Source organism: Falco biarmicus, chromosome 6 (assembly GCF_023638135.1).
Source record: "Falco biarmicus isolate bFalBia1 chromosome 6, bFalBia1.pri, whole genome shotgun sequence".
NCBI lineage: Eukaryota > Metazoa > Chordata > Aves > Falconiformes > Falconidae > Falco > Falco biarmicus.
In genome coordinates this window covers 57,005,415-57,021,783 of record NC_079293.1, presented here as the reverse complement: position 1 = coordinate 57,021,783, position 16,369 = coordinate 57,005,415, and the positions used below count along the sequence as shown (strand labels likewise).

The following is a 16,369-nucleotide window of genomic DNA, read 5'->3' as shown; positions in this document are numbered from 1 at the left end:
CAATGGGTTTGTGTCAGGACAGGAAGATGAAGGAGGGTAACAATGATCAACAGGTTGTGTAGTCTGTTGTGAAGACATGCCAAGGCAAACCTGTCTGTTACTTGTGCGATGCTCTCACAAATGAGACGGATGCCAGGAAATCCCCAGCTGCTCCCCTGTAGAAGACAGGTACTGATGTAGGTTTGAAACCCTGTGTTGAAGGAATCCCAGTTAATTTTTTTTTTTTTTAAATATCGTGTGGCAGATGCTTTTGGCAGGCTGGATGTGACAACATTGCCTGGTTTCACTTGCTGAGAACCCTACATAGGATCAAGGGGACTTCTGTACTTAGGCTCTGAACTCCCACACCAGGCTACTGACTTTCTGTTGCACAGCAGGATGATGATTAGCACAGAGGTATTCTGGATTATAGTGCCACGCAAATATTAACCACAGCCAGGTGAAGAAATACGCTGTTTATCCATGCTTCCAACCAATCTGGTACCTCAGCAGAAGACAAGATTGCTGCTTCCCTTTAACTAAAAAAGAACAGCCTGGTTTTCTTATTGTAAAGATAGTGCATAGTTGTTTGCTCTCCCTTTGGTCCCTGAGCAATTCAACATTGAGTAACTCAGATGTCTCCACTGGATATTGCTGCAGCTCCCATCAGTAGGCTGGCTGCTGCTCTAATAAACACATGAGGAATTATCATAGCTCTCATTGCTTTAGCTGAGCTCTGTAGGATATTTTATGACAGTCAGAAAAGTGTATGTGCAATACTGATTTCATATTAGAGTGAGAGGGAGATAAAGATTGAGCAGCCGTGAAGAGGGTAATATTCCTTTTGTGCTGAACCACCTCGCTCCTCACATCAGACACAGTAGAGATCACAAGCAACCATATTATTAGGGAATCCCAGAGGACCCAGCGCAATGAGCTCTGCATTATAGAAACATGGAGAGATGAGCAAAGAATTCCAATATTCTCACCTCTGAAAAAACATTTGTGAAAATCTAGTCAAAATGGGAGCTCATGGCTTCTAGAGGCTTTTTTTCTTCAGTGCAGGTTTAGATGCAGTTTCTCCAGATCACCTCACTTGAAAATAGACCCCTAGAAATCATTTAACGTGTGACAGTAGCTACGCTAATTATGGGTTTCGGGCACGTTTGCTTTCATCTCTGCTAGACAGACTTTGCAAGCTTTCCTCTTGATGCAGCTGGGTGCAGGCGGTGCTGCTCCATACCACACAGGCACTGAGCCAGGCGGGTTCCCCACCTCCCTGCTCTGGCTGATTTCCAAATAACATGGTAATTGGAGCAGAGCAACCCAAGCAACGGCCCCGAGGGGAAGAAGGGAGCAGTTAAGAGGCTGCACCACTCAAAACAATGGTGTGATTGAAGAATACTTAGCCACTACTTCAGTCTATACCTGCAGCAGAGTGGTCATCTCTATATAGACTCCTCTAAATAGAGAAATCAGAGGAGTACCCTGTCTCTGATCATGGATGGTTCTGAAGGACTTACTGCTTCTATCAGATTTACTTTTCCTCAGACACAATAGCTTAACTACAAATTGTACGGCAGAGAGTTTGAGTAGTCCTGCTCTCCATTGCAAATTAAAAAGTATAAATGGAGTTTGCAGAAAAGTAAAAACACTGATCAGTTAGTGACAGGTCCAAGACTGAAGATCCAGCCTGGCAATACGCATGAGAAGAGACTAGCTCTGCTAAACGCTCAAAAATAGATGATTGGATGACACCAAAATTAGCTTTTGACAAAGCAATCCAAATTTGCGAACCATGAGAAATGCAGGTAACAACCTACACAGGGTAAACAGTAGCCTAGCACTGTACAGATGATGGGGAATCTAAAACACTACAAGAAAAGGGTAAAATACACAAGAAAAGAAAATCTGCACTCATAAAAGAGAGAAAGTACCTGAGGCAGGCAAGCATATGGAGTGCAAGCTGGAGTCTACAAAAAGCATTACATGGAGCTGCAGGCTCTGTTTGAAACATCAAGGGCCAAGATAATGCATTCAGAAAAAAGATGGATTATAAATGCCACACTGCAAGCCACAGAAGAGTGTGCACAGAATAGACACACAAGGCTGTCACAGCACCTTAACTCTCAGGGTCTTTCATGAGAACAAAACATAACATTGTTGAGGAAAACAAATGGATCATATATCTAAAAGTATCAGTTCTAGGAAAAAGTGAGATAAAATTAGAACTTACAAAAGAAAGTCATGGTTTTGATTAAAATGAAACAAAAAAAAGTAAATCGAGGGAGCTGGTTGTCTTACCGTCAAAGAAATTACATTGCAAACTATTATATGGGTACATAATGCACTGGCTGAGATAATGCTTTGTAATAATACCAAGGAAAGTGAACGCCTTCTAGAATTAAAAGAAGAAGAAGAAAGAAAAAAAATATGCATATTTTGGCATCATCAAGAAGGGAAATGGTATTAAGCAGCTAGGAAGGATGTTTTAAGTCTTCTAGCAGAGAGGAAAGCTTTTAGCAGAATACAAACGGAGAGTGCCCAAGAATCCCAGGACTCATGGCCATAGGGTGGTAATTTTCATCCCAGAAGAGAAATTGGACAAATTATTCATATAACCACTGAGTAACAGAGGTATGCCACCACATTTTTCATCCAATTAAAGGAGTCAGAGACCAACCTCCAACAGCTTATCAGAAGTAAAACATACATATGAGTGGACAGACAGACAGATGGATGTATATATATATACACGTAGATAGATATCTACCTAGATGACCATTTTCATGGGCAATTTGTAGTGTTTTAATTACCTCCTCCTTTATTAGATTCATTTGAAATAGACCAAAAGTTTGAAAGATTATGAGGGTGCGAGATTGGGAGGAGGATGGCTAATGGCCTGAGACCGTGACTGCAGAAGCCTCATTTTTAACCATACCAGGATAACAAAACAACAATGACAAAAAAACCCAACACACACACACACCCCCCATTAAAAAATGAAACTCTGCTAGCCATACTAGAACAGATTCATTTTTTGGGGTGCAATTTCACTTACATTATTGATTGTAATTATGTATTTTTCTGCAGCTAGCTTGCCTTAGCCCTTATTTTAGCCATTGCTTGGCGGTTTGCCTGGAATAGTACAATGAAGATTACATTCAGACAAGAAAAATGTTACCTGTGTGATTTGTCATCTAGGCATTTGCAGCAGATATTTCTGCTGATAAAAGAGAAGGAGGGAAATTGCATGATTTTCAAAAGAGACAATAAAAATTCTTTTTCCTTTAAGAACCATGATAATTAGTCTTAAAACATTGTGAAAATACCCACTGTGTGACAATGTGACCCTGAAAGATTTTACTTCAGCTGTGTGACGTGGACTGATAAACACAATATAATGAAAAATAAAATTAAAATCAAAATGGACCTTTTAGCACATATATTTGTTGTTGCACAATGGTAACTGTTGTTTTTCCCACTCAAGCCACAAAGAAAGTGTAAGATGTTGAAAATGTAAATCGAGTAACCTTAAGGACTGAATCTTTTTGATTTGAGAAAGAGGTATGCAATGTAATGCAAAAAAAACATCTTAGCAGAACCCAGAATAAAGCAGCTTATTTACAATGATCAAGCAATGCCCCTGAAGGCTGTAATTAAAGAGTTTGTTGCCTTTGAAACCACCTTTTCTGGATTGCTACTTTGTTCAATAAAAAACACATTTCTATCCCTTCATAAGCTCATCTCTACTTTGACAATCCATATTAGCAACTGCTGTGATCACATCAAAGCAACCATAACAATTTGTTCAATACTTTTTTCCTCCATCTTTCCTAAAATGCTAAGCAGCCATACCACCATGCTCCCTAACATGAGCCCTAACATGAGCCTTTATTTCTCATTATAGGTACGAGAAGGGTCTTTCTGTATTAAAAACAACAATATAAAACAAAAATACAGTGAAAGCCTGAGATGGAGAATGTCATTCTTCATGTCAGGGCGGATGACAGTACCATTGAAAGAAATATTTTATAATGGTTGATAGAACAGCAAATATATCAGTCATATGGCCCTTTTCCTTTGCAGAAGCTTAGAGGCCCATTCGGTGACTGCTCTCAGAGTGAACGCTTCACTGATGCTGATAGCAAGTATGGCTCAAAATCAGGCCCATGACTAAACAGCAATAATATATCCCTCTCGCGCTGCACGCCTCTGGGCAGTTTAGCGAGGAGGGCTGGGGAGAGCAATGCAAACAAGACAAAAGGCTTGACTAAGGTGGCACAGAGGATCATTCAGCAGGGCTGGAGCAGCTCAAGCCCAGGCTGGCTGACTCCCAGTCTAACCATCTGTCTGCTACAGGGTACTGCTAAGCACTTCCAAATATCCCCCGTTCTCTTTTTCTTTTTTAACAAAGACCAAGCTTTTCTCCTAACAAAAACAAATGACTTTGCAGGCCAAACACTAGGCATTGACTCCCTAGCCCCGTGAGCTTGAATCCTTGAAGGAGAAAATTCTCCCTTTCATCTCTCGGTAGCACCCACTGAATTCATTGCAGCTGGCAGGCTGAGCGGTCTTTGAAAAAAGATCCAAAGAATCGGGAACCTGGCTGCTTTGCAGGGAGATGAAAGATCTCCCTATGTGTCCTGAAAGAGTAGAACTTTGTCCCAACATCCGTTTCCCAGTGCTCCTTTCTCCACTATTAAGTTGTCATCGGTTGCCCATATGGGTGCTGTATTCCCAGATCAGAGATGGCTTTGTTTCAGGGGCTGGTGAAATGGTTCTGCTTTGGCATAAAGGCACGACCCACTGGTGCAGCCATTCAGCCAGAATTGCAATAGCATGCTTTCCCCTACGACGTAGCTCAGCTGAAATCACAGTTTTATTGAGGCTGCTGCAGGCTCCCAAAGTAATATGAAGGGCATAATGTATCTATAATTAGCGTCAATAAAAAAGATATAATTCTTTATGGACATTATTTGGGGGTTAGCCAGTTGTTCAGAGTTTATGCTCTTTGGCAAGAAGAGAGACCTATTTTAAAGTTTCAGGGAGGAGAGTTTTGCTTAATAACTTTAATCATATTATCCTGTGATTAAGCAGTAGGGAAAAGCAACCGATGTCTGATGGTGAGAAGTTAGGTGTCCTTATTTTTCAGTCAGATACCTCCTGCGAACCAAAGATGCTAATCAGCACACTGGCCTTTCCCCACTAAACTTGAATGAACTAACACCTTGTGGGGAAGATACAAAGAAGCTGACTATCACACGCACAAGGCAGGCAAAGCAGGAAGCATGCCCTAGCTTCTTTCTCCAATTCCAGGCTGTGAGGGTGGCTGCAAATAGTATAAAGTACGTGTATGGCTCTTATCCACCCCTTCCTCCCTACTCCTAGAAGGTGCACCCATCCAGACCCCGGTGAGCCCAGCTGCCCCATGCCCACATGGTGCTCCAGAGGCCCAGGGCTAGCAGTGGTCATGAAGTCGGTAGGAATCTGCGTCAAGATCCTCGATCAAGTGACAGAGCAACTTACTGGGGTTTGTAACAGCTCTCCTCTCTCTAACATGTCCTAAGCAACAAAAATGTGCAGGTTTGGTCAGTCTGGGACACAAATCCTCCGAGGAGTTCAGCTGCTGAATTGCCATGGGGGTAAACTCCCTTCAAAAGGCTCTGCGCAAAGAAGGCATCTTGTCTTGATCATATCTAATTAGGCTGCAGAGGGTCTGATTTTTGCCAGCACGAAACCATCAAAAAACAAAAGCTGTAAGATTTATCTTTAGCCATATAGAGTCAAACTTTAAATGTCAAGTGCTTTAAGCCATTTCAATCATAATGGAATTTTTTAAAAAATTACTTCTGCAGTTTCTGATTTATTGCTTTCCTGATAGGTTTATGCTTTTTTTTTTTTATACTTCCTTCTGATTCTCATCTATCCAGAGGGCTCACACTCTGCATGTGGCAGCAGAACTCTGTGCGTGCAGCACCCACTATAATAGAAAGAGCAAGTGAAACCACAACTCCAAATGCAACACCCTTGACCTTTTGTTTGGGTTTACCCACACAAGTCAGAATTACTGCAGCAGACAAGAGAATGCTAAAAGCTGATTTTGAACAGCATTAGTCACTGTTTTCACTGTTTGTGATTTATTTAGTTTTCTTCATTTTCATTGCAGCGTTGATTACTTTGACCTAAAGGATGTTTATTGAAGTATATGTTTAACAGAAAATCTGTGATTTGTTGTACTAGGTTTAAGAAGACTGCTTAAATTAAGTTGCAGGATCAGACCAGAGTGTTGAGCACTTCACACGTGAAGCCCAGAACTGGAAATATATTTAAGCATCTTGCCCTTCTGAGGTCACAGCATGCTGCCTCTTGTACCATTACTGTGCGTCCAACAGAGCTAACCAGAAACAGTGAACCTGGATTAATGCCATGTTCCAATGTGCATAGATCTCCAGGTAACGGAAGAAAAAAATACCCTACAAAAAGCCCTGAGACTCAGAAATGGTGCATGGTCATAGGCTTGTGTATCATGAGATGTTTATCCCAGGATCTTCCCTACTCTGTCATTTGATATAGTTGTCCCCTTATCTTCCTAGAGCCCAAGTCTGTGAAAATTGTCTTGGTGGTTTTATAGAATAGCAGGTTCATGTGTAGGAAAACATGGCTCCTCCTGCTGCAGACCTCTTCCTTGCATCCCTGGAGGCCAAAGTGCAACAGCTGGGGAGCCGTCTGCACTGCAGGAACCCAGGACATTGAGGGCAGCTTCAGTAAGCCAAGGCAGAGGATTGACCCCTGCTTTGAGGCAAGCCAGGCAGTTTGGGTATTCTGCCCATCTCCTATGCTATCCACAGAAAGGCCCAAAGTTTAATGTCACAGAAAGGAAATCCCCACAAGGAGATCCTCGAAACAGCTTTGCCCTCAGCACCAGCTACCCAGGGTCAGATTTTTCTCACTGTGTCTGGATGAGTCATCCATTGAGGGCAGCGGCATGAATAAAACGAGCAATATTTGACCCATAAAAGTCAGGTTTTGTTCTCATATTGCATTCACTGAAGGGCACTTTCCTTCTTGTTCAGAATAAAACATGTTTTTGAATCAGCCTGAAAAAGTGCAGGAGAGTTTCAGTGGTACATATTAATAGAGAAAATTTACCAATATGTTCCAGCTGCTGACCGCAAAAAAGAATCCAAACTAACTGTTACTCTGACTGTACCTAGAACTCTTGCTCCTAACTGCTCAATCAAGAGGAAGGGAAACAACTATGTTCAAGGGAAAAACCCTTTCATTTTTACAGACACATTTGGCTTCTGTCTCTAAAAAAATGAGACAAATTAGCAAGTGCAAACATTGTATCACAAATGTCACCAATTTCATGTGCAATTCTCCCTTTGGCATGCATTCAGCTGAGAGTTCCCCCAGTAAATGCATAGGTCATTTTTACTGATCTTCCACCTCTAAGGAATATAACCCTAACTATCTTCATCAAAGCCATTCAAAGTTGTCCATGCCTTAGCCTATATTTAAATTATCTTGTTGCTTTTTATAAGTAAAAGTGCCTTTATTAATCCTAAAGAGGCAGCTTGCTTGTTATATTCGTATGTATTACAGAGTGCATATTCTAGCTGTCATTGACTCACTGGCTTTTCACACTGATAAGGGAGCAGAATTTGTTCCCTTCAGGTTGTCTTAAAAACAGTAAAACATCATTCCATCGTATGTGGGTAACTGGCTAGCTGAAAAGGGTCACATCGACATAGTCCAGCTGGCTGGGCAAAAATGCACATCGCTCTCAGCTTATCTGAAGTAAAGCAAAAATACACTATCCCTGGCTGTTCTTGTTACACAGTAACAGGAAGATCGCGGTGGGAAAAGAATGTTGCAGGTGGGAACAGATAACTACAGAAGAGAAACTAGGGGCGGTCTTGGTATTTAGGCAACTAACCAATAATGAGCTTAACTTTTGTAATATGTATGAGCTAATTATAACAAGGCATAAAAGGTGACTGTAAGAGACAATAAACGAAGTCTGCTGATCACTCATATTGAGTGACTGTGTCTTCCCTCCGTCGCAACAATCGTACATGATCGTTTTCTAGTGTTGAGAGCTATTCTTGTCTAAATTAGGACTTGGGCAGCTGGGACCTGATATACAAGTGTTCTTCTATTCAGTTTGCCTAGCTGCAGTCACAGGGTTAACAGGACTTTCGCAAGTGGTTCCTGCAGTCTGCTGATGGCCAGCAGAACCCATCACTCCCCTGAAAGGCTCACAGAAGCACATGCTGGAAAGATGCCATTTCCCAGTAACAGAAGCAGAAAGAGTGAAATTGAAACTGCAGAGAGGGTGAGCAGACATGGATACACAGCCAGCAAAGGAGAGTCAAGAGGAACCACGAGCCTAAGCATGTTCATGTTCTTTATGGTTCACCAAAGGGAGTTTTGAAATGGAACTGTTCATTGTTACCAAAGAAGGAGAAAATACCAAGCGGTTTTGTTTGGCATTGCCCCTCACGCAGCTGTCAGAGAGCACCAAGCAGCTGCCCAGAGGGGGGATCCCCACCTGGCAATACTAAGCATCTTTAACTCCCTTAGGTCTGGAAGGTCATTAACCAGAGGTGTGCATGTGACCCCACTGTTGCCTCTTCCCACCATTTTCTCCCTGTGTGGAGAGACCTGGCACTTTCCAGAGCCCCAGGAGATGCAGCAGAGAGGGGAACACCACATTCGCAGCATGCTGCTTCACTGCACTCCCAACCTGCAGAGGTGGAGCATGCTGGCTTAGAGTTCCCTTCTCCTCAGAGAACGAGGGCAGAGCGTACGCCTTCCTGATGTGCTTCACGGGGCTGTCATAAGGACATGTCCTGGCACTGGGATTTACACAACACATGCTGGTTTTGAACAGCTGAACTGCAGAGAGGAGCTACCAAATCTTGCTGTACTCTGGCAAGCCCCAGTCCTTGGGGCCCTAATCCCATTGCTGATGTGTGCATTTAGCTTTAGGGGAATAAAAAAAGGCAACGTGGGATTTCTATTTAGGTGGAGCAAAAATGGGAAGGCTGTGGGTAGGGAACATGGCTAATGGCAAGAAACACCAACAGAATAGGTACCTTGAGCAGTTTTGCATTTTTCACGATTAAAATCTGACACTCTTTACTGTCCTGCCACTGGTTAAATTAAGCCTGCATAATATTAAATTCAATTACCCATAAAATAATTATATCAGTATTAAAACAGACATAATTTTTGCAACATAAAGATGAAAGCCTATATTTGCATGTTATCTGTAAAAATCAGTGGTCATACAGTACTCAGCTCACTAAGCATCAATATTTACTAAAATGTTCAAAGAAAGATATTCAATCAATCAAATCAGTTTCCAATGGATTTTCAGTAGTTTAATTTTTTTAATAATATATTCTAATGAGCTATTAAATTGTCACGTACTTCAGTCTGCACTGTAGTTCTTTTCTAATCAGTGCTGATTACCAAGATATTTGTATCTGGCAAACTAGCTCTCATTTTATAATCAGCCTCCCTATTCCCTCCAGAAATTCAACAGTCCAGTTTCTGTAGCAATGATGTTATGACTGCAAAGTCCTAAACAACTGCTCTGAGAGGCATCCCTGGTGTTTGCAGAACCACCCTATTCTTTCACCCATGTTTCTGCTTTCAAACCAGAGATGACAATAATTTCTCTACTTCTGTATGGTCCTTTGAGTGTGATGAATGAAAAGCACTTCAGAAGAACCTGGGGCTATTACTAACCTCCCGTGCTCCTGACTCTGCATAGTGCCAGACAGTTGTAGGTGGTGACTGCAGGCTGGGGCACTGACTATGCAGCCACACACCGCTGGATGGAAAGGGGAGGAGGAACATGGGAGTATGAAGAAGCTTCTCAAACCTTGACTATCCTGCCTGAGACAAGGATAAGGATTTAACCAACGCCCAAAGTCCAGGCATAGCTTGAAAAACACTGATGTCATCCTAGAGAAACCCTTTCCTCTGTTTCAGGGAAGGAACAGCGAGGTGAACAGGAACAGAACTTCCTCAGAAAGGTGTCTTGGTCATAGTATTCACTACCAACAGCAAAAGGTCAATTGCCTGCAGCTTCTCTAGCTGAAAGTGTTTTGAATGGAAACAAGTCCTGTGCATTTGCAGTTTGGGGAGCTACAGTTAAATATATCACAATTCCATTAATAGCAGCAGGAACATAATTTTTTGTTGGCCAGTAGATTAATGGTGGAATGGGTGCATGCAGCAATATGTTTTCAACTTACTCTCCACCAGGAACTGCATCAGGAAGACTTGGGTCTCAAAACAGAGTCCTGGATTACATTTGGTGTAACATGGGTATGAAGGAAGAATAGGATCTTTTAGACCTTTCACCTTGCCCAAAGCAAGCAAATTCCCACTCTTTCCCTAGAGCTTGACTTTGCAGCTTCTAATAAAAATACCTCACCACACGGAAAAAGATGCATCCATCCTTACAAAGACTTCCAGCATTATGCTTTCCTTATGCTTCCAGAGGTACTGAAAAACTATCAAGAAAAGTGTGGCTAATTTGCAGGTCCTATATTTGCAAATTCATTTAGACCTAAGTGCAGCGTGTGCAAAATGTTGCTTCCAGATAGAGTAAATGAAGAGTTTCATCCCCACAGGACATAGTCCACCACAGAAGACCAGTGAATGAATTACACTGCTGTCATCTTACCACATAATTACTATAGCTTTCTTTGGTTGGCTGTACAACTTTGACGTGACAGCTCTAATGGATTTAGTAGACCGTTATTTACTCCATTAGCCATTCTATGGACCTGGTTAAGCTGACATTAAGAAACCTAGCACTTTTTTTCTGGGGTTGTTGAGAGGGGAATATACATAGCATGTACATATGTAAAAATTCTCGCTATTTTAAATTCTTACACCAGAAAATTAATTATCTCTTGTGACTGACCAGTTTCAAAAAATCCCATGTAATGCTTTAAAAATTAATATTCTCCCTCACTATCTGCCTGTTGTGCTAAGAATGGTTAAAGATTCCTATGAAATCCAACTTGATAAAACCACTAATCCAAGTAGGACTCAGCTGACAAGGCTGACTTTGTAGCTGTGTGGGAGCTACTACAATCAGTGCACAAATGCTCTGATTTGGTCCCTGCAACCATAGCAATAAACCTGTGTTCTCTGTCAATAGACCTGCCATTACCCGCAATGTGATTGCCGGTGTACTGCATGTGGTAAGAGAAATCAAAAGGGTTGTTGGGGGCACAGGAGGATCTGCCTGAGGAAGGACCAAAGAATGGTCCTAATGGAAATTCAAAGTGCACAAAGTGGTCCACTCTGCTGTTTAGCAATATAACAGGAGTTACCTCAGACTCTGTCTGAAGTACTACTCTCGCTTCAGAAAATGCAACATAAATCATAATGCAATCACAGAACAGTGTGTTCACCCCTGCTGCCAGGTATGGAGGGGAGAAAAGTGTTCGGGAGAGGTCTGACATGGACAGAGATCTCAGGGAAGGAGGAAGGGAGGAAAAGGGAGAGTTTGGCCTGAGAAGGTCTTCTGCAGCCCTAGATCCTGCAAACTTATCAGGCACAGTGCCTCAAGCATCTCAAGCTTCCTCTGAAGCAAAGAAGAAGAGAGAGGAACCAACACAACCTGCTAGTGGATGTTGGTGTTTCTAGGTACTTGCAAGCATTCTGGGGATACACAGACTGTGAGGGCAAAGGCCCAAGTGACATGTCTGATTCAGCCTTACTCGTTGTATAAGCAAGAAACACTTGCATGTATGTTAGTGCTGCATCTAGCCTGCTGGTGAAAACACCTAGGAGCACAGCTGAGAGGAAGCCACCGGGAGCAGAGGACAGGAAGAGGTGTGCTGCTGAAGACTGAAGAAGCATCGGGGCAGCACAATGGCTCTGGCTTTTAGTGCAAACTTTCCTGGCTCTAGAGCACATACCACCCCCTCCCAGGGCTGTGCAGGCTCTTTTATTGTAGACATTCATCAGCTGTCTCTCACATGCAAGGACATTGCTGCAGAATGATCTGTGGGCTGTCTTCACTGGGGTTTTTTTTTGGCTTGTGTGTAAGGGTTTACACAGTAAATTGAACCACAAGCTGAATACCCTGGCTCCACAGATGCACTGGTATGAGTTTTACCATCCACTAGCAGTAGGATGCAGACTGTAGGAACTCAGAAACCTGACGACAGCTGGGCTACCATAATTTTGTCATAGCATTTTGTATATACATATATATCTCACAGTATTTTGTGTACACATATACACATATATACATGTACATATACATACAGTCTCTATTTATATTACCTCTGCTTCCTAGGTGTGTGGAAAGAGACAAATATGGTGGCTACTCTAACTTAAGGAGGTGATCTTCCTATTTTTTAAATTCCCCTCTTCATCACTGAGGTAATAGCCTCCTTACCAAGAACTTAATTCTGTTCAAGTTCTCGGGCCAGTTTAAAATGTAAAATTTAGACAGGCCACATGTCAAAGGTTGGGAAAAGCATATTTTCAAAAGTTTTTGGTAATTTTGGCTGTTTATTTCCCAGAATGTATTTTTGTGTATCAGTACTATTCGTGCATCCTAGGCAGTTTCCAGAGCAGCCAGGATGGGCAATCAGGAGAACATGGACAGTACGCTACCATCTCAGCTTAATTCTGCCCATTCCCATTTTCTTTCCATCCCAAGAGGTTGTTCTTATACAGGGAAGAATCACCCACTCCGGCCACAGCTGCTGATCACAGCTCAAACCTTCCACGGCCACAGCGAACAGCGGCCACCTCCTCTCTTTTCCTACTATGAAGCACTATGGGGATTTTTAGACTAATGTAAAGATAGATATTGTGGATCCTGAAGTGGGTATTTGGCTGAAGCTGAAACAGGCTTCAGTTCATTTCATGAAGCCCTCTCTGTTTTATTTAATGTGACCCCACATTTTCCCTTGCCATGGCAGGGAGGTAACTTTCTTTTCATAGGTTGGTACATGGGCTTGACATGCTGTTTTCACTGTCATTAAACAAAGTCCATGCCCTGACCGAGTGCAGAACTTTTCCCTCCAGTGCAAGCCTCTTTACCACCCTTCCACTGTGTTTTGAGCACAAGGAAAGCCTAGAACTAAAAACATCAGAAAAAGATTCACAGCAGGAAAACCCTGTCTGGCTCATACCCATCCCTTTGTATTGTTGCACCGCTTGAAGTATCCCCAAATGCAGGGCAGAACTTCAGGAAAACGTTATGGTCCCTCACAGTCACTTTCCAGACTCCCTGGTTCTTTATTTCTGAGACAGCACCTCTCCATGCCAACCCCAGAAGAGCAGAGCTAGGCTTAAGCAATTAACCTCTGTGAGGTGATTTGTGATTGCTGGACTGATGGCTCTGCATGAGTGCAAACCAAATTCATGACTCATTCCAGTATTCTTTCCAGGATATGATGAGGACTAATTACAGCTCCTTGCTCACTGCCTGTGACAAAACCAGATGCACACCATACCAAAGATATTTTCAAAGCCATTGATCATTATGCTAGTTCTTCACAGGGAAAATTGCAGCTGGTGGGAAACTGCTGGGAGACAGCTCTGTCACCATCCTCCTGCTGCCCCCCCCATCCCAGTCCCAATGGAGACCTGTTGTCAGAGGGACTTGCAAAGCCCTGCCAGAAAGTACCCAATGCTCACCTTGGAAATAGATGCCTGCCTGGATTTGGAGGACCCTGGGAAGGGCTCTGGGGTCCAGAGAATGAATGAACTTCTCCAGAGTAGATGCCATGGTCTGCAGCAAGGCAGCATGTGGGTTTGGCACATAAAGACGAGTGAAAAGCTTTCGAAGCAGCAACTCTTGCAGCCTGGTGCATGCTGCACCCGGGGGGAGTGGCACGGGGCGGTACTTCTGCTTTTTCCCCTTAATGGCCACTTCCTCCCACGGCTGCAGCTGGAGTGGGGTGAGGCAGGGGGATGCTGAGCAGGTGGCCCTGCCACCAGGTTGGGGTACCCGTACCCGCTGAGGGTCTGTGCCAAGCTGGGAGAGGTGTAGGGGGTGCTGTGGTGCTGGGCTTCGGAGGGGGCCAGAGGATCTGTCACAAAACTCCATCTCATTGGTGATGGTTATTGACCCTGTGAAAAGAAGATATTTCATGAATATCAGCCCTGCCTAAAGAGGGGGAAGACATTATGTCTGGGTGGGGGGTGGGTTTTTCTTTTTTTCCCTTGGAGCACAGCAAAATAGTTTGGTGTCTGTTCTCTTCAAAACCACAAACAACCTTGGAAGAAAAGAAATTAAACCATTTTGTTCTGATGTTTTTTGCTGTCTTAAAAATTGTACCTGGATTTAAGACATAGAAATAGAATACAAATTACTTCATCATGTAAATGGACATTAAACCACCATGGTGTTATGTGGATAACTGGCTAGCTGAAAAGGGTCACATAGACATAGTCCAGCTGGCTGGACAAAAATGCACATCGCTCTCAGCTTATCTGAAGTAAAGCAAAATACACTGTCTTTGGCTGTCCTTGTTACACAATAACAGGAAGATTTTGGTGGGAAAAGAATGTTGCAGGTGGGAACAGAAAACTACAGAAGAGAAACTAGGGGTGGGCTTGGTATTTAGGCAACTAACCAATAATGAGCTTAACTTTTGTAATATGTATGAGCTAATTATAACAAGGCATAAAAGGTGACTGTAAGGGACAATAAACGAAGTCTGCTGATCACTCATATTGAGCGACTGTGTCTTCCCTCCGTCGCAACAGTGTTATGCAAAACGGCCAAGATCTGTTAATGTCACCAGTGGAGATTTGAATTTGAGATGCTGCAACTGGGAATGAATTTCAAGAGGCTACTGCATGGTACCAAGTGAAAATCAGATTGTGCTGAGGGCAGATCCCCAGCACTGGTCCCAACTCTGCTGTTCTGAGCCTGATCAAGTGCTGTTATTGCAGCAGCAGTCTTCTGAAAAGCAAGACCAAAGAGCAAACAAGCAGCAGACTCAGATCACCAGGAAAACTGAAGTGACTGTGATTTCATGTTCCCTTACACTGGTCTTGTGCTTCCCTAAGGTGTCAGGAAAAGTAGGAAGCATGATGCTGGGACAAAACAGTGAGTGAGATAACCAAGTGTTTGTTTTCAAAAAGCATGGTAGCTGCATTTCATCTGTATTTATTAATTTACAGGAGACAATATAACTCACATATTAAAATTCAAAACGGAGTGGGTGTCCGGGCTTTTGAGGTGCCAGGCTAGCTATGGGGTTTGAAGAGTTTGTTAGCTTGGGCTTAACAAATATTGCTCTAGGGAATGTGAAATAGGTTTTATAAGGGGGGAGCCTGCAGGTGCAGAGCTCACTATTACCTTTTGTTAATGTTGCAGGTGCTGCAGGCAAGCTGAATAACAGGACTTTGGGTCTCAGTGTGACAGGTGTTATTGAAAGCCATACTAGAGAACATGCACAGCCAACGACTCATCAAGTATTTTAATATAAAAGATCCTTCCTTCTCTACTCCCAACAACACATACTTGAAACTAAGCAAATATGATTGATCTGGGAGAGAGCTGGGGAAATCACATGCATTCAGTGGTAATCAAAAGAGCCATATTGTAAAAAGCTGGTTCTTACAGGGCACAGAGCATTGAAATGTGTGAGTGGTTCCAGCTATTTCAGTGGGACATCTTTATACATTTTAAAATGATGTGTGTTACTCTAGGAAATCACAGCAAATTTTCTTCATGTACCAGCTCCCCAAATTATCAGGTATTGTGTTGGTGATGGTAGCTGGACTTTACCTGTCCACATTGGTTTGGTCATTTTGGCCTATGGATAAAAAGCCTTTAAGCCCATTTCTACTGCTCCTGAATTCACTTGTATTTGGCTCTTCACTTTGATAAGGTTGCCAGGAACAGTACCACAAAAAAACATTTAACATAAACTGCAAACACACATAAAAATTAATAACTGCTTTCAAATTTGCTTGAATCCAACCAGGCGTGGATTTCATACAAGAAAAATCAGAACAAAACTTGTTTTATGTTGCTGAATGCAGCAGCCCAACAGCATGGAGAAGGCAGCTGCAGCTCCATGTTCCCAGGGTCAACCAGCAGCATGTGTTCCCTATAGGCACGGGTGCACACACACGTATACAGCACCTATACACATAAATCAGCTCAACCTATGGAGAAACCACAGCACTTACACAACCACCAACAGCCTCATCCTGTGCCCCCCTCTGGCTGATCTGGATGAGTCTGTTAGTGGGAAACATACACATATGTGTAGATGCGGTGGGGATCCTTCCAGGAGCTGGGCTTAGGCACAGTGCACCTGGTAACTGGCCTCTCATCCTCCTGCCACTGGGCATGTCAGCAGCCCTCAGGGCC

General features: G+C 42.9%; 1 protein-coding gene across 6 annotated transcripts in view; it reads right to left on the bottom strand.

The window, feature by feature from the left end:
* Positions 1-13,856, bottom strand: part of THEMIS (thymocyte selection associated) — an 84,570-nt gene extending 70,714 nt beyond the window's left edge. For 3 of the 6 annotated variants that reach the window (XM_056343783.1, XM_056343782.1, XM_056343781.1), the window contains exon 1: positions 13,675-13,855. In XM_056343783.1, coding sequence (XP_056199758.1) covers positions 13,675-13,765 — 91 coding nt within the window. In that variant the 5' untranslated portion in view covers positions 13,766-13,855. Of the gene's footprint in view, positions 1-13,674 lie in introns of all 6 variants that reach the window. The other 3 variants (XM_056343779.1, XM_056343780.1, XM_056343778.1) reach the window with 3 other exon arrangements.
* Positions 13,857-16,369: the final 2,513 nt, after the last annotated feature.